Here is a 19,897-nt window from a genome sequence, read left to right as displayed (position 1 = left end):
GGCCACTATATGAGGGAAAAACCTGAATTGTTTTCCTGAAAACCCATAATTTCTTTTCAACTGAAGAAAGAAAGACATAAACATCTTAGATGACATGGGGGTGAGTAAATTACCATGAAATTTTTGTTCTGGAAGTGAACTAATCCTTTCACGATAAACAAGCAACTTACTTGATCATCCCCTTATTATAATTTTTTTGAAAATCATGTTAAAAAGTCCCAAATATGCTATATCTGGCTCTTGTGGCATGTTTATTTGTACATATCACTATTATCGTAGTATTGCATTGCATTGTATGTTTTGTCCACACAATAAAAAGGTTTTGTCTTTTAGAAAAGGTTTGCTAAACAAATTGAAAAAAAAAAAAAAGATTTTTGAGACTATTATGATGATTATTTCATAATCCAGGCTTTACAGGGTTAAATGTTAAACTGACAGCCACTATTATTACAATCATTATCATTATTATTTATCTTAGAACAACACAAGTGAACAGCTACAGTGCACAAAAGAAAGGCTGTGAACTGTGGTGGACTGACTTTTGCAGGACAGCCCATCACTTCCCAGGCTGAATCCGGTACGACAGCGGCAGCTCCGGGACTTGTAGCTCCCGCTGAGAAGGCAGATGTGCGAGCATCCTCCTGGTTTACCATAAGGGTCAACTTCACACGCATGGCCCTTGACTGAAGAGAGGACACTGGTGTCATATTTGCAATTAGCATATTCCTACTGTATGTACATATAATCTTGAAGAATGTTTTATTGTATTAAAATATACAGTATAATACAAAAAAACATGAAACAAAAGCCAAAGAATGATGTGTACGATGCAGGAAGAACAACAGATGCCCAGACATGTTCTTCAGTCTAACCAAGCAATTCAAACCAGCCTAACACATACTTTACCTTTTGGTTGACTGAGCTTGTGGTAAACCCGTATTGTTTTTGCATTTCCTATGCTGGTTAGCGTCTCCGGGTCTGTGACATTAAAGCGATTTATCCGTAAGATGTCTACCACTGCTCCACTGGAGGGTTCAGAGCGAGTTGCGTACAAGTAGTCCTCAAAGACAGCTAATCCATGCAGGTGGGCCACCTAGAAAAAGGAGCATTGACTACTTCAGGTTGATTAGAACACTCGGAAGCTACTTAGCTAGGTAAATATCATCTTGTAAGCTCAACAGCAAGCAGAAAAGCGCAGATACAGTCCTTGGTATTTCCCTATGATTCAACATCAAATTAGCCATTAGCTAAAGCTGTTATTAGACTTAATTTGAGCTGGCAACAACCCACAATCTGAATAAAGGTGTGCAGACTTGCAGACAGGCTGAAGGTAACTGAATCATATTGATATGCATTCAGGCAGTTCAGCAAGTTGGGCAGGGTCAGCCAGAGTGCACGTGTTTCTCTGGGGACATCTCAATTCTGTGCAGTGATTCTATCCTACATGCTATCTGTGCGAGCAACATGTGACAGGAGCACGCTGGGAGCGCTGAACCCTGCCTACAAATACACACACATTAAAATGTGCATTGTGTTTCACTTAAACCCATAGGGAGATAATTCATACTCTCTTTCGCATTCTGCAAGAGGTAAGAAATAGTGCCAAAATAGTGTGGCTCATAATGCTATTCTTGTTTAAATTTATAGTCAGATACTCAACCATTCCTCCAGGGCAAGAGTGGATATTCCAGTGTCTCCAAAAAGTATTTGGACACTTAATGCACAATTAAAAATACAATTTTGGCCATTCTAGCAATTACTTTTAATCAACTGGTCTTGAGATCAATTTAAGTGGCTGTATAAAGTGAGTTCACACAGGGGTCCATCATATTAATAATGAACATTTCCTGAACATTTCATGATGATACAAAATGAAAGCCAGTTTCCACCTCCAAACATGTTTTGGGTCGGTACAGTTTTTTAGATGCTCACCAAGGCTGCAAAAACATGGTAAAAACATAATATTGTGAAATATTATTACAATTTAAATTAACTTCTTTCTATTTGAATATAGTTTAAAATGTCATTCAGATTCGTGCTGTTTGATTTTCATATGGAAACCATGGTGTTTGCATTTATTTAAGTAAAAATCAATTTAATGTGTCCTTGCTGCTAAATAAAACTATTAATTTATTTCAAAAATCAATCAATCTTACTGATCCCAAACTTTTGATAAATTAAAAGAAAAAAAAAAAAAAACACTTTTGAATGGTAGTGAAGTCACAGTCATAAAACTGATATAAAATTGCAATGAAAAATAAAATCTAGATTAAGTGAAAACCACACACTATAAAAAATGCTGGGTTATTTTTTAACCCAATGCTGGCATCAACTTGTTGGGTCATTTTATTGGGTAATTTTCCTTATTTTTTTACCCAGGTGCTGGGTAGTTTTTCTGTAACTAAGTTGCTGGCTCATTTTTAATGCTGGGTTATTATTTTTTTCTACCCAACCGCTGGGTTGAACCCAGCAGCTGCTGAGTTACAGTCAGTCAGAGCACTGGCTTTTTGAGTCCTCTACAGGAGAGAGCAGTTCTCAGCACTGCTGATTTGCACTTCTTCAGCAAAATAAAGGTTTGTATAATTTTTTTTTTTTCATTTATAAAGTCTTTACTGTGCTGTAAATTGCATTATTTTACACAACGCAACTTATGGATGAGATTTCATTTAGCTGCGCCAGCAGCGGTTGTTTCGCAGGATGGAAACGCCTTTTGCCTTGCACAAAATAATGGATTTTATTCATTATTGTGCTGAGTTTAATCTTAAAATATGTTCTCTAATTTCAGTACTGTTTGCTTACGGGTAGTTTTTGAAGTCAGTCATGGCATCTTTCAGCTGCGAGTGAAACACGAGGCCGCAGTCTGAAGCTCGGAGTTAACCCAGCAAACAGCAGCCCTTCACCGGCTCAGATTTCGGTGATACAGTAAAACAGTAAAAAGCGATTACAGAGAATGGTTAAACATACACTAAAATTAAAATTCTACTTTTAAATGTTACATTTTTTATGTCTAAAATGCTTGTTAAATGAGTTTAAATGTACGTGATATTGCAAACTATGCTGTATTCACCCAAATAAATTTAATTTGTCTTGTGTTTTGTCCATGTGTTTTTGCTTAATAATAAATGTTAATCTTTTAATTATTGCATCTAGTAATTATGTGTGTTTTTATAAGTTCCCGTCCATTTTAAACCAGCAATATAATAATTTTTAAACAATAGCTGACTTAAAGGAGAAGTCCAATTCCAAAACAAAGATTCACATAGAAATTATGTCGTAAAGAAATTGTTTTTTTGAGGAAAACATTTCTGCATTTTTCTTCATATAATGGACTGATATAGTGCACCGATTTTGAACTTCCATAATGCAGTTTAAATGTGGCTTCAAACGATCCCAAACGGTTGTAAATGATCCCAGCCGACAAAGAAGGGTCTTATCTAGCATAATGATTGGTTATTTTCATAAAAGCAATACAATTTATATACTTTTTAATGTAAAATGCTCTTCTTGTCTCACTCTGCCTAAACTGTTTTTGTTCCGGGTCATGTTAGTTAGGGTTTGTTGAAAAAACTCCCATCTCATGTTCTCCCTCAACTTCAAAATTGTCCTATATTGCCGTTTTACCTTTTTTGCTAAGGGTATTTGATCTTATTCGCATGTTTACTTTGCAAAGACCGGGTCTGTACTTCTGCAGTGATGTAGGATGATTTTAAAAAGATTTTTGAATTTGAGGGAGAAAATACGATTGGAGTTTTTCGACATACCCTAACTGTCTTAAGCCAGAATACACAGAGTTCAAGGAGAGAAAGGGAAGACGAGCATTTGAGAATAAAAAGTATTTAAATTGTATTTTGTTTATGAAAATAACCAACCGTTTCACTAGATAAGACCCTTCTTCCTCGGCTGGGATCATTTGAAGCTGTATTTAAACTGCATTTTGGAAGTTCAAAATCGGGGCACCATATCAGTCGATTATATGAAGAAAAATGCTGAAATGTTTTCCTTAAAAAACATAAATTTTTTTACGACTGAAGAAAGAAAGACATGAACATCTTGGATGACAATGGGGTGAGTACATTATACATGAATCTTTGTTTTGGAAGTGGACTTCTCCTTTAAAAAAAACTCAGCATGTTTGGTTAAAACATTTAACCCAACCAGTTTAGTCAAAATAACCCAGCATGTGTTCTGTCCAATATTTACCCAGTACTGGGTTGCCAAATAACCCAAGCTGGGTTGTTTTTAATCCAGCATTTTTTAGAGTGCACTTTTTTAACTCATAGGAGGATACAGGCTACTTATTGTTAATTAAAATACATTTTTGTGCAACTTTTTTTTTGACAGTTTTTTTAGTGCAACTTTTTGTTAGAGCTAAGCTTCTTTTAAAATAAGCACTTGGTTTGATATTGTGTTATCTAATGGAATTACATTCACGAATTTTTAAGTGCAGCTTAAGTGTCCAAACACTCCAGGGGCCACTGTATATCAAATGTAATGGTTTACACTGGAATGCACTGTATATTACGAAATACATTAGAGTGCAGTGAAGTGTAAGTGAACTAAGAACAAACCATGCGTTAAATAAAAAAATAAAAAGTTCACCTGGAAGTGTGCCTAATTAGAAAGGGTGTCATCACATAATAAGGAACCCGTTAGAAAAACAATGAAGTCAGAAAAAGAGAAGATACAATTTCCAGGCCAGGCAGAGACTAACCTTAATTTGCGATGGAAATTAAATGTGTTAGAAACCTCTCACCAATACGTTGCGGCTCACATTTAAGAGTGCCATTAAACCAAATGCACCTGCACCTGCCTGCATACAGTCATCCGTTGCTTTATGTACGTGGCCTTCTACACTTTCCAACAACAAGAAGATCTTTGGGTTGCTTATCTGAGGTCTACTTTTGAATAATAATGATCCATAATTACAGTTCTCATAAGTGCACTTCAGGTAAAATATTCAAATGGTGAATCTGTTTCTGTAGCCTGTGTGTTCATTTAGACTAATTAATGCAAGAACTAGCTTGAGAAATTAAAACGCAGATGAAGCCACACAGATACAGTTGCTGCTGGGTATAAATGCCATAACCAATTAATACTTGAAATCAATCTGTGAACAACTGTGTTGGTTTCTTTCTTTCTCTATCAGGGATGATTAGAGCCTTGCATCAGACAAACAACCATTTACTTCTCTTCACATCACCATTGGTAAGCATGCATGTCGCAAGTAACTGTCTGTGTCTAATTTCAGCTATCTAAACAAGTATTAAATAACGGTAACATTAGCAAACTTTCAGCCACATTTTGCAGACAAAAAGGCCCATTGTCCATTGTCAACAGTGTAGTGATGCAGCTCACACACAAGTCACAAACACTCAAACCAAGCTGTTTTTTCCCCCCTCTTCTTTAAATTCACAAGACCAACATGAACATGAGTTAAATCAACATGGGGAACTTCTGCGTAATGCAAAACTCCTAGTCATGTGGATTCAAAATAAAAATGACTGGATTTTTGCACACAAAATTTCGCTAAGCAACAGTAAATGTGAATGCCCCTTTAGGCTAGGATAACATTAAGAAAAACTCTCTTTTATGCTGCTGCTGAGCTACTACATTTTTTATTCTGCCCACATATTCTGTTCAAAAGTCTGGGGTCAATATTAATATTACTATTATTTAAAAAATGAATACTTTTTAAACAAAAAAACATTGCATTGATCAGATGTGACAGAAAAGATTTTTGTGTTATAAAAGATTTCCATTTCAAATAAATGCTTTTGAATTTTTTCATCAAAGAGTCCTGGAGAAAAAAGCGTCCAAAAAACTACTAAATAAATAGTTCACCCAAAAATGAAAATTCTGTCATGTTGTTCTAAACCCGTAGGACCTTCGTTCATCTTTGGAAGATATTTTTGATAAAATCCGAGAGCTTTCTGACCCTGCATAGTCGGATACACAACTACTATGTTCAAGGGCCAGAAAGGTAGCAAAGACATCAATAAAATAGTCCATGTGACATCAGTGGTTCAACCTTAATTTTAAGAAGCTATGAGAATACTTTATGTGCATAAAGAAAACAAAAAAAACAACTTTATTTAATGACTTGCATACTACCTTTCTGGGCCTTGCGTTGCATTGCTGTCTATGAAGCGTTCATTTTTGGGTGAACTATCCCTTTAGGATGTGTTCACACTTTTTATATTTGGTTCGATTAAAAACAATCTCTGGTGCAATCGCTCTGTTTGTGCAGTTCATTTGAGTAAGTGTGAACGCTGCTATCCGAACCAAACAAGCGAACTGAGACCACCAAAAAGATGGATCTTGGTCAACTTTCAAACGAACTCTGGTGTGGTTCGAATGAAATATGAACACAACAAGGACCAAATGCTTCTTAATGAACCAAAAACAGGAAGTAAAGACATGATCCGATGCTATGCGACATGATTTCACAAAGGGAACAAGCGGTGAAAAATAAAATGAGCACAGGGGAAATGGAGAAACGAGGAGGTAAAGTGCCTTTTATGAGTTCTTTGTGAGCTCGCAGGTGGTGAAAATAAAATCATATGTACACGCAACAGAGCAGGTTTAGTCAAGCAGACAGCATTATGTGTGTTTGACTTAAAACAGCGCTGAGCAGACAGATCGGTGAATGGGTACTTTGATCTTTTTGTTTGAGGTGTTCAGTGACTTCCTTCACAAGATATACGTCATTCAATCAGACCAACCAGGTTGTGAACATATCACTATGCTTTAGGTTTGGTATCTTTAAGTTCACTGTCAAAAATCTTAGTGTGAACGCTAAGCGGACCAGGACCAAATGTATTATTATACTTTTTGGTCCAGACGAAATGGACCAAATGAACCGAACTACAAGTGTGAACACACCCTTAAAGGAGTGGTTCACTTCCAGAACAAAAATTTACAGATAATTTATTCAGCCCCTTGTCATCCAAGATCTTCATGCCTTTCTTTCTTCAGTCGATAAGAAATTATGTTTCCTGAGAAAAACATTTCAGGATTTCTGGTGCCCCCAAGATTGAACTTCCAAAATGCAGTTTAAATGCAGCTTCAAAGGGCTCTAAATGATCCCAGCCGAGGAAGAAGCGCCCTATCTATCATCTTGTTTTCTTCTCCAACCTTTTACAATGTTTACACAGTGTACATGCAAAGAAGTTCAAACGCCATTTACAAAAAAAGGTAAAACAGCGATATAGGGCGATTTTGAAGTCGCAGAAGAAAACGAGATGGGAGTTTTTCAACATACCCTAACTGTACTGACCCGGATTACACAGACTACCCATGTGCATCGCAGAGACGAGACAAGACGAGCATTTGAGGTTGAAAAGTATATAAATTGTCAATTTGTTTTGAAAATGACTGATTGTTTCGCTAGATAAGACCCTTCTTCTTCAGCTGAGATCGTTTAGAGCCATTTGAAGCTGCATTTAAACTGCATTTTGGAAGTTCAATCTTGGGGGCACCATTTAAGTCCACTATATGGAGATAATTCCTGAAATGCTTTCCTCAAGTTCTTTACGACTGAAGAAAGAAAGACATGAACATCTTGGATGGCAAAGGGGTGAGTAAACCATCTGTACATTTTTGTTCTGGAAGTGAACTAATCCTTTAATCAGCACATCTGTTTTTGACATTGAGAATTATTCATGTTTCCTGAGCACCATGTTTTTCACATGATCATTCCAAATAAAAAATAAAAAAAAATCATATGCTTATATTAGAATGATTTCTGATGGATCCAGTGACTGGATGATGAAAATTCAGCTTTTCCATCACAGAAATAAATGTAAAAGAGTAATTCTGAAATTCTGAATTTGAACTACATTCCACAGTATTACTGTTTTTAGTGTGCTCTTGATGAAATAAAAGCAGCCTTGATGAGCATAAAAAAAAAATTTAGCACTCCAAACTTTTAAACAGTAGTGACTGTAAAATGACAAACCACAATGTCAAAAAAAATAAATAAAAAGAACTCACTTGATATCCCTGGATGATAGTGTGTCTGTTTTTGCCATTGTAATCCACCATTTCAATGTAATCCAGATACGCGTCTGCCCAGTACACCAGTTTTTTTACCAGATCTAATGCCACTGCAGTCGGCCGCTCAACCTTATAATCCACAAGTCGAGTTCTGTTGGTGCCATCCATGTTGCAGCGCTCCAGTCTGGCTTGATTCCCGTAGTCAGTGAAGAAGAGCATCCTGCAAAAGATGCAATCTTTTAATAAAAACAATGAAGTCAGCCAAAAATATAACTTTTACTCTTATTTACACATGCTATACAGGTTTAAAACAATGTGGTTGAGTAAATAATGGCAAATTCTTTCCTATTCCCTTAAAAGTACATTACTATGACACATAATATAACAAGATCTCATGAGTACTATTTTTCATCACTAGCTGTTCCTGTAAGACTCTTTTTGTTTCCACCCATGAAACATGCCAATTAAAGCAAGACCTCATTAGTGACGTGCATAAATGCATTTATCAAATGACACCATCTTCCTTTGAAGTGTTTCAATTACAGTAACCCCACTCAAAAAAAGCTTCCTTTTTTGCCCCTCGTGTATGCAAATTCATTATTAAGGTAGATGACCAGGCTACAAACAGCTACAAATAGTCTACCAGTGAATGCAAAGCGTGCTAGACTGAGTGTTCAAGCTCTAACAACATCAGATACCTAGTGGCTGATACCGCAAACACATAATTTAATTAGGAATCTAACAAGGAAAGAGTTCACACGCAGCCAGCGGTCCCCAAGTGCTTAATTGCTCCGGAGAAGCAAACATAAAACATAAAGGAAATTAAAAAACTTCACCGTAAGGAGCTTTTTATCATGGCAGATCCATCTCGTAGTCTGTTGTTATCCAGAATTCTTCGCTGCGCAGCATCAACCTTTTCTTGTAAGTCATTTCATTTGTCCCTTGGGGACTGAAGTCGCAGAACTCATTAAATGTTTCAAAGTCAGACTTTTAGCTGATTAGAATATTAGTAAAAGATGTAAAAAGCTTGTCTCTCTAAGGCTTCTGCTTCTTGACCCTCTTCAAATCTTTTGTTTTCTGAATTCTAGAAATAATTGAACCGTGTATCAGTGATGCTTTTCCTGCCTGCCAACAATACAAACTAATTGGCTCCTGTTACACGTACAAAGTTCCAGTACACTGTGGTGTGTTTTGCTCATTCTGTGTTCCTCAGCCAGATTTTTTTTTTCTTCTTCAGATTTGAGTTCAGCCCTCAATACAGAAATTGATACTACATTGTTCCATAAAGAAAAGAACAATTCATACTAGAAGGGGAAAAAACACTAACTGGATCGTTCTGTTATGTTAAAGCCATTCAAACAGGATTAAAAACCAGATAGACATACTCTCTCATCCACATCCTCAGACAGCCCGCAGTCTGTTCACCCACCATCTAACGCATATTGTATAAAAACTGGAAAGCACATTATCAATTTGGCAAGCTCCAGTGTTTTTAACTTGACATACCATCCCAAACAATGCAACACTCAAGTAACAAGCCGCTTAAAAGTAAGGAATAAATACATTACATAATATGAATAATCAAACTACACTACCGTTCAAAAGTTCGGTGTTCTTTAAGAAATCATTACTCTTATTCAGGAAGGATGCATCAAAGGCATTTCTAATGTTACAAAAGATGAAAGGAAAAGATGAAAAGATGTTTGCTGAGCACCAAATCAGCATATTAGAGTGATTTCTAATAGATCATGTGACACTGAAGACTGAAGTAATGGCAGCTTAAAATCTGGTCATATTTTAAGATTGGGGACCAATTCCAAAATAGCACATTAACTATTAATTACAAGTTTTACCTCAGTAAACTCCTAATTCGCAGTGGTTGCATTTAGATGTGCGAGGTTAACAGGTCTAAAATATGGTTGTGCAGAATAATGTATTAATATGTGCTTTGTACATACTCATAAACTAGGGGTGTAACAATACATGTATTCGTAATGAACCGTCACGGTATCTCGGTTCGGTGCATGAGGCCTTACAACGAATACAGGCAATTCACCCTCAATCCAGAAGGGGTAATCTAGCAGTAATGCAATTCTGTTTGATAACCGCCGGCAGAAGAACAACGAATGCCAGGAGTTGCGTACTTGAAAACAAAGCCCACTAGACAGTGATCATGTGCTGATTCTGAACGCGTCTCCCACTGACAAAGGAGTATAACGTTACTTCAAAGGCTTTTACGCTCAACTGTCTGCGAAATGGAGCTTTGTGCTCTTGTTGGTACAAATCCAAATTTTCCATAATATTTCCATCTACGCCAACTATGCTGTCAAGTTAGCAATGCTGGAATCCTGGAACTGATTTGTGTTTGTGTGCGCCGGCGCGATTACTTCAACTTTCACTAAATTAAATATATTTCAAGTATTTATTCTTTGTATGTATATATGTACTGCAGATTTTATAGCCTATATATGACATTAATTTTATATAATATTTAGTATTTTCACATGTAGGTGGAAAAAATTGTAATTTGTACTACTGTCTGTTTAAAATAAATGAAAAGAAACCTAGCATAGTAGATTTGTTTTTTTTCTGTTGTACCGAAATCGTATTGAACCGTGACCCTCGAACCGAGGTACGTACCAAACCGTGACATCTGTGTACCGTTACACCCCTATCATAAACAGTCAATATCCTAGCTAAGCAACAGTTAATAGTGAGAAGTATTACTGAATATTTAGAAACATATTAAAATATACAATTTGAAATATAATTTTAAAACGTAAGGCAAAAACACTGTTTTTTCATGCACCTGTCAAGGTTGAAATTTTTCTTCAACTGTTTTTTCAGACTGGTGGAAAGACACTGTTGAGTGTTTCTTTTATAGCACTTTTATCTATTTGTGTCAATTGGGGCTGTATATCTTTGGGTTAAAAGCGAATCGATTTGATTCACAATTCATAGGATTTCGAGAACGATTTTTGCCAATTCAGAACGATTAGATTCGAGGTGATTCACAATAAAATTCATTGCCATTCTTTAAGTGTATTCACAGGATTATTTAAATGCTTCCCCTAAATTCTTTATATGCGTAGTCTGGGGGCAAATTACACTGCAGATTTTATGGAGTCTGAGAATGAGGGCAAAAAAAAAAAAAAAAACACTTTTGTTCACTGTTGGATGTTAGTTAAATGATGCTATGGCATGGTATATTCATGGATTTCATGTGACATCACACAGTGATGCGGCCGCCATTTGTAGGACCGAACTGCAATTCCGTCTAACTGCTGTGCTGTGATAACAGCAAATAACAATGGATTATTTTTCAAGAGATGTGGATGTATGGGTTCATTTTGATTAAATATTTCTCGTGAGCATAGATGCGTTTTTACATTTTAGTATTTTACTTTAGCGAGTTCACAAAGGAACTTGCAAAATGTTAATTTTGTGTGCTAGACTGCTGATTTGTCAGAAGACTTTCGTTATGCTCCACCTGAAGCTTATAAATCAACAAGATGTTTTTGATCTGTGACAAGTCACTATTCTCTGCTTTAGAGCTGTTTTGAACTTACTGTTTGAATACTTTCACTTACTGGATCCTTGGACTTTCCAGGGGTTTAGCAGTTTAAAATTGTATGATCACAACATCCTGCGTCTACTCATATTTAAGGTATTGTTTTCATTAGCCTATAATGTACTAATTTGAGAGCCTGGTGAAAATGCGTATCAATAGCACGATTTTCTGCTTCTATTTGGCATGCTATTTATACGCAAAAAATTGACTTTGGCGTGCATATGATTTGACTGAGTACCGGCAGAAGTATAAAATGTTTAATTCAAAAACTTTGCCATTTACCATTGTGTTTTTCAAAATACCTTTTACATTTTTTTATGTTTTAACCTTTATTTATTAAATGCTACAGTCCAAGTGTATATAAATGCCTTGTTCATTCAAGTAAATCCATTGGTAATTTTGCAAATTGTGTTAAATATTTATCTACACTTAAAACTGCGGTTTTTTGCTGTAAGTACATGGTTTTGTAGATAATTGTTGTGTAAATAAATGTAACTCATGCCAGCTTGATCAACTTGAGTTCTTTAATGGACTTTAAAATTGCTTTCATAATAATGAGATGTTTATAGATTTGTTAAGTTATGTTATTTATGTGTTCTAATCTATATAATTAAAATGAAAATAAACAATTTGGCTAGGTAACGTTATCAATTTTAAATGAAATATTAATGAACAGTACAAGTGAATGAATAGGCTAAGTCTGCCGTGCTGCGCAACAGGCTGATTTCGGCTTGGATGGATGCGGTAGTGTAAAACAGAGATCACACTTTGGCTGCTCAAAAAATGCGTCGGTGAGAGCACGTGCGCAATCCTGTGACAGGCATGGAGATGTGAAGGAACAAAGAACGCTGTTTAAGGTCTTTGTTAATTTGTGCTTGTAGTAATTTAATATGTAAATATTTAAGCACTGAATCACTATAAAAATCGCACAAATATGCATCGTCATGTTTTGTAATTGATGCATCGAGAAAACTAGTGAATCGTTACACCCCTAGTGTCAACTGATTCCAATTACAGTTTTTTCCCCTACACCGAGCCATAAATCTCCACTTCAGCAGCATTTACACACACCAGACGTTACATTTTTATCCCTGTCTACATCCTGAAGGTATTTACAGAGGGATTTGTTCATATATAATTTGCTTGATTATATACAACAATTTATTTTGTATATAATCAAAATTCAATTCAATTTCAAAATTGTGAAAATATATTGTTTTGTGTCTGTTGTAAGTATTTTCTGAACTATTGAATGCAAAAATAAGATTTTCCCTAATATGTCAACAACAAAAAATAAAAATAAATAAATAAACAAGAATTTTGAAACTGACTTCATCTGAGTTTAGCTTTTTGTACTAGAGATTTTATGCAAAAATGTATGCAAAATTAGCGCATATTTCATTAAATAATGCCTCATTTACAAATTTAAATCAAATTTAAGAAAACTTGTAATACAAAAAATGTTTGCAATTATAAATTTAATCAATCAACTGGGTAAGAAAGCTGATAACTATTAGTTAATTTTTTTTTACCCTATTCATCTGCAGTGTCTCGTCTTAAATGTATACATTTTAAATTATCATTAAAATTTTAAATAGAATTTAAATGTAGTTATATTATATTATATTATATTATTATTACAGCGTTTTTTTAAGTCATTTAGGTCAGTCCTAATACAGAGGATCCATATATTACATTCAAGTGCTGCTGAACTTGATTTTTAACACCAAAATAAATGACATACAGAAGGATAAGGCTGATAAGGTATCTGCAAGTTCAGTGTCTTTCTCCTGCTATTATATGAAAGAAAAGCTCTCATACAGCAATCCATGATATTATTCACTCATCCACATTTAATCTGTCAGATGGCTGGGTCACTCTGACTTTGATAAAACAGTTTAATCTGTATAGAATGCATTTGACATAGTAACTGGAGATAAGTATATTTTAAATCAAAATGTATGTTGCTCTTATATTTATTTACACATGATTTAATTTTATTGGTAAATTAAGAATGTTACTTATAAATCAAATGCAGATGAGATTTTTTAACAATAGTATAATCATTTTCTATGTTGGTATGGCAAAATTCAGCAAATTAATAAGGCGAGAATGGTCATGCGTCATCACGTATGCAAACAGTTATTGTTGTGATTGCTTTTATAAAAAGCTACTTTTATTAATAATCAGAACAAAATATTCTCCTGCCAAGTAATGCAGTTCATTAGACTGTAGACACTGTTTCCAAGCAGAGCAGCCTTATATATCCTATTAATTTATAGAATAGGCTATTTAATCAGAATTTTACATTTTTGAAATGATAAGACCAATAATATATAATTATTATCAGCGATATCTCCCACAAGCCAAACAAACAGTACTAGGTAATGAAAGGACAATGAAGGCAATAAAACAAAATGAATTAAAAATAAATGCATAACTTGTTTATATGCGACATATTGCTCTGCGCTCTAGCGCTGAGTTGTGTGTGTGAGACAAACAAACATTTTCCACCATTGTTGACTGTACTGTGTATATACTTCCTACATCTGATTCTAATAATACAAACAGATGAGACGTGGATGCATAAGATATTCTTGCAGTGAATGTTGCATTCTAATACTACATAACAATAACCACAGAATAATAAATCAACAATACTTTATTTATGTTTGGTGGTTAGATAACAAACTCAATAAGCCCAGACAAACCACAAAACACAATGGGAACCAATCTGACCCAGTCATACATCTCATCTGCTGCTTTAGACCTTTCGACCCTGACTTTAAGTAATCACTGCAATGTGACACAATGGTCCAGCCCAAACTTGGACCGCAGGGGAATTTCATTACTGTAGAGAATACTGAACAGAAAATGCCTCCCCTTTCTTTCACCAAGACAGATTACCAAACAAGAGGGGAGGAATAGCGGATGTATAAAGATTTGCGCACAGCTCTGTTTTCATTTTGCTCTAAATCAAATTCGAGTTTCACACTCTCCACAGACTAAAAAAAAATCTCTCTCCCTGCCTTTTCCGAACTGATTCTAGGAATTTAAGTTAGACTTTGAAAAGCGAGGTTACACCAAGTTCAGTCTTATTCCCTCTCTGGAGATTTTTGTTTCAAATTAGAAAGCTACATTTTACATAAAGCCTCTCCAGAAGCGTACAAGAGGACGGAGGCTCCTTCAGGAAAGCAGGCGAGAAATTGGACTAAAAACAAGGAAGGAAAAATATATCAGAGGCAAAAACGAAACACTTAACGTTTCGTGAACTCTTTCCATAACTACTACGCCTCATGCTGAGCCACTATCACAAACCGCCCCAATTTCTTTTGTTTTCACTCAAGCGCTCCAGGCTGACAGACCTCCTGCGTTCGCTCAGCCTCCCTCACACACAAGCGGCTCCAACCTCATCTCGCCAATTACAGGAGGAGGACCAGAAAAAGCAGAACAGAATGTAATGTAGTAAACTACACTTTGCCGAAGCCTGGAGGTTTATCCACTGCACTCCTCTCCCACATTCCCGGGAGGAAACTGGCTGGATGCACTGAAGGGCATGTACAAATTTGAGAAAGCCATTCCCGACGGTTATGTTCGTGTAAACGCACCGACGGCGTGTTAACAAAAATAAGCGTTTAAGTTGGTACAATTACATGCTCATCGTGGAGCATAAAAGGACACAAAAAGGCACGTTCACAGTGAATGGAGGAGGAACAGTGTTGAGCTCGTTTGATAAGGGTAAAAAAGGGCCAACTTCAAGATTCTTCCTAAACCGGATTTTCTGCTTAAGGTCGGCACTGTGAGGTGAATAAGGGGATCTTTCAAAAACATATGGGAGCCCAAGAGAAAAGCTCAAAACCAGAAGCATATGTTTCTAAAGCCATATCCTACAGCATATGTACTGTACACCGAGAGCTTTGCAGAGTTGAAAGCTAGAAAAACAAAGCAGTTCTGTATCAAGCCAAGCGTTTGATTTGTCCAAAAAGACTGAAGCATTTGCTTTCACTTTATTTGTGCACATTGTTCAACTTTTGCTTTCGAATTGTAAAATCTAATATTCTATAAAAATCTAATAATGCAAATCTAATATTCTTTAGTACATACAATACACTGATATATATATTGTATAGGTATATGCATTAAATGAATTAATAATCAAATTCAAAGATATCTAAAAAAAAATCAATATACAACACAGCAAACAACACATGAAGAGTTTATTTGCAAAAACTGATAAACACCACTTTCCAAAAAAATGAACTGAGTGCTGTGCATTATTCTCCACACATAGCGCGATCTGAACCCTAAACATGTTGTGCCAAAAAAATCCGCTATTGTCCGATTTCAAGGATCGTGCCGACAAGCGCCCTTGTTGTTTGTGAACAGAAGCCGATAAATCCATTTTAGCGAATCAGAGCGCAGTATTTAGGTCAGGTGACAAGGCTGCCAGTCACTTCGAAAAGACGCACTAGCTGAGAGGAGGTTCATCAAAGATGACTAAATGTGATCGAGGATAGATAATTTCTACAAAAAAAATAAAAAAAAAAAAAGGAAAAGGAAAAAGGAAAAAATTGATAATTTCGACTTGATAAACCTGTGATATCTTCTTTAGGGCGTAAAAGGAAATTAAAACCTTCCTAAAGCAGCACATTACAATGGTAAGGGAAAAGCTGCTCCCTGTATTGTGTGTAACTTAATCACAACCATACAGTCTATGATCACAATAACAAAGCTTGTCAGGCATCTACATTGTCAGCTGATGAGATGAAGATAAAACGAGGATTTTTTCTGTAACTCTGAAGCTTGAAATGTGGAGTTATCGGCTTTTGCCAGAAAACAACAGTTGAAGTTATCTGCTTTTGCTATTAAACATACTTTTTATATATATATATATATATATATATAAAAACATACTTTCAACGAACTTTAATTTTGTACATTACCTGTATTTGTGTAAGTTATTATTACTTAATTAAAACAACCCAACCACAGTTTGATTGATATTACTTGGAATGCACAAAAAAAAAAAAAACATGATTTCTGAAACTAAATAAAAAGTCTGTGCAAATCTGTTTTTGCACATAAACTCTTCATATATTTTTATATTACTGACTATACATGCACATACATTTACTATGAAGCACAGAACAGGAATAGGTAGAACAGGAAATAATTATATAAAACCGGAGTATATAAATGTAAATTGTGAATATATAGAAGTAAATAAGAATATATATATATATATATATATATATATATATATATATATATATATATATATATATATATTCAAATTTAATATATATATATATATATATATTTAAATTTGAATATATATATGTAAATCAGAATATGAAGTTTTTAAGTCTGAATATATAGAAGTAAATCAAAATATATATCAGAATACATTAATGTAAATCAGAATCTAAAGATAAAAATTTTAATATATAAATGTAAATCATCAATATATAGCAGTAAATCTGAATATACAGCTATAAGTCTGAACATATAAATGTAAATTGTGAATATGTTGTTATAATCCTTAATATATAAATGTAAATTGCAATATGTATGTAAACATAAATCTTAATATATAAATGTAAATGTTTATAGAAATGTAAATTGTGAATATATAGTTATAATTCTGAAAATATAGTTGTAAATGGGAATATATATTTAAAAATACAGAATATATGAATGCAAATATGAAAGTATTCTCTACAACTCAATAGAAATATATTTAATATCAGTTATGCCAAAAATAATTTCTTTCTTTTTTTTTTATAAAAACAAAATGCGAATGCCATTCTGTATACATGTATCAGTGTAGATACTGTACTATATTAGTTATTGTAAGTGCATATCACTTATCTAAATTTATCTAACCTTGTGAAATTGTTGAATAAAGTCATTATGATTTTTTTTTTTTTTCCCCACAAAAAGTATTCTCATAGCTCTATTAAAATATGGTTGAACCACTGATGGCACATGGACTATTTTAACAATGCCCTTACTACCTTTCTGGGCCTTGAATGTGGTGGCTGCGTTTCTGTGTACGCAGGGTCAGAAAGCTCTCCGATTTCATCAAAAATATCTTAATTTGTGTTTTGAAGATGAACGAAGGTCTTACAGGTTTGGAACGACTTTGGTTTGGAATGAGGCTGAGTAATATCAGAATTTTCATTTTTGGCTGAACTATCCCTTTGAACTTAAAGCAAAAAGACAGCCGCCATACTGAATGTTACAATTTGCATCATGTTTATGAAAGGACCATCTTTGCCTTATACAGGAAGCAAAAAACTTGCACTAAAATACCAAAAACTAAAGTGACGCAACTAGAGAATTCACCCCTCGGTGCGCTCCATTCGAAATCTCTTGAAAGTTTCTGAAAGCTCTCCGAGGTTGTTGATGATCACAGGAGAAAGAACGCAGCATTTAGACTCAAAGAGATAAACGGCTGTCATTTCTTTTAAACACGCCTTCATTCAGGGTAGTCAGGATTCCGTTTTTGTCAGAGTCACAGCACGAAAACAAAAAGATGACAACCGCACACCAAACAACGGAAGCGAAATTGATGGCCTGGGCTCTCCTTGCAGTCTTTAGTCTGCTGAACACCGGTGCTGCAATTTAGGTTCAGTGGGCGCAAGGCGTCTCATTAAAAAACCCGGAACAGAGTGCTCTGCCTGTCCTTGCACTCTCATGAATAAATGGGACAAACTCTCTCCTGAATTCCTATTCTAAGCTCGCCGGGAATATTACGACGGCGCTCCTTTTAGCAGCTAATAACTAGAATAATCATGCTGCCCTTCTCTCCTTTGAGGACTCTTTGTGTTCTTTTACTCATTTCTCCCGAAACATTTCCACAATCACCATGCTGACGGAGGGATCCGCCACCCCCTTGTTTCAACTGCGGCTTTGTGGTGTCAAAGCAAAACAAAACTCATGTAAAGCAGATTTCTGCAAGGGCGTTCGAGACTGTGGGATGCTGGATAAATCATGGAATACTAATGACACTCCTGACTGTGGGAGTCGTAGCACAATCATGCAACCAGACAGTGTCGACAAGAAGAGTAAATATTTAGCTCTGGGAACAGTACAGGCAAGACACATTCGCAGAAATATTTGCCTAAAATATTGCAATGTATGTGAGAGGATTTAGATCATCAAAGGCCTTGTCAAAGATGAAATCTCACTCACTTCATGCATTTTCAACTCACCCCATTAGAGGATCCAGAGCGATTGCTTTAGGGTTCAACAGGTCGAGGTCTATCACTGTAACGCAGGTGTCTCCGTACTGGTTGCAAACAAATATTCTGTCGCTTGCTTGATCCACGAAGTAAAAGTTTCCTGTGAGCCAGTCAAAGGCTAATTGATCAACGTCTGGAACAAAGAAAAACAGTCAGTTTACACAAAACAGGATGATATATTGATGTGACACATCATTAATTGTCATATGTTCATAACAAGTCATTGCGAATTCTTGCCATGAAGTGTTAATCAATCATATTCATCAAAGACCTTCATCGTGAAAATAAATCCTAATCTAGATATTACAATTGCTAATTGTCCTTTTTTAATTAATATTTTATTGTTCGATGTTGTTAGTGCCACTTTATATGATGTACTAAATAAAATATTTGTCCATTTGAATTGGATTTTGGATGGAATATAAAAATTCCGTAATTTTATGGATGCATTAAAGGGGTCATCGGATGCCCTTTTTCCACAAGTTGATATGATTCTTTAGGGTCTTAATGAAAAGTCTATAATACACTTTGGTTAAAAATTCTCAATGGTAGTGTAAAACAACACCCTTTTACCTTGTCAAAATGAGCTCTGCAAAAATCAATCCATTCTGAGGGATTGTTCGCCCCGCCCCTCTCTTCTCTCTGTGGAGTGACGAGCCTCTTTACTTAAGCCGCATTTAGTGCATTTAGCCGCGAAACTTGTTACTAGCATGTTATAAGGAAAGGTGATTCTTAAAAAAAAACCTTTCTACTCACTTCTGCTGTAGGTTAAGCTGGATCACGAATGATTTGCGTGAACATAGACGCATTTAGGTGAATCGGGAGGCGCATTCCCTTCACAAACAAATGTAATCCACTGCATCTTCAGCGGCTCAGATGTCAGGAGTAAATGACGACCAATATGTACATTATTACATCCAGCAACACAACACGTCAATCTGAGATATTCTTGTCTAACTTACATTCCTGCTCCCGCATTGAAACAATGGAGGATGGACTGTTACAGCTGATGTAGGGCAGGTCTGAGGTAAGACGCACATGTCAATCAACTATCGTGGGAGTGGCATCTGAGAATGGCTCGATT

The 19,897-nt window shown here is 35.4% G+C and overlaps 1 protein-coding gene across 5 annotated transcripts in view; it reads right to left on the bottom strand.

The window, feature by feature from the left end:
- The window catches only part of lrp1bb (low density lipoprotein receptor-related protein 1Bb), a 355,559-nt gene that overhangs the window by 191,075 nt on the left and 144,587 nt on the right, over positions 1–19,897 (bottom strand). For all 5 annotated transcript variants that reach the window (XR_007828439.1, XM_051119357.1, XM_051119358.1 and 2 more), the window contains 4 exons: positions 18,784–18,946; positions 7,993–8,215; positions 907–1,093; positions 540–683 (listed from right to left, as the gene is read on the bottom strand). Coding sequence is in view for 4 of the 5 variants with exons in the window: in XM_051119357.1 (XP_050975314.1) it covers positions 540–683; positions 907–1,093; positions 7,993–8,215; positions 18,784–18,946 (717 nt within the window). In the remaining variant the exon portion in view is untranslated. The remainder of the gene's footprint in view (positions 1–539; positions 684–906; positions 1,094–7,992; positions 8,216–18,783; positions 18,947–19,897) is intronic.

Source organism: Labeo rohita, chromosome 9 (genome assembly GCF_022985175.1).
Source record: "Labeo rohita strain BAU-BD-2019 chromosome 9, IGBB_LRoh.1.0, whole genome shotgun sequence".
NCBI lineage: Eukaryota > Metazoa > Chordata > Actinopteri > Cypriniformes > Cyprinidae > Labeo > Labeo rohita.
Note: the sequence above shows the minus strand (reverse complement) of the source record. Positions and strands in the feature narration are given on the sequence as shown.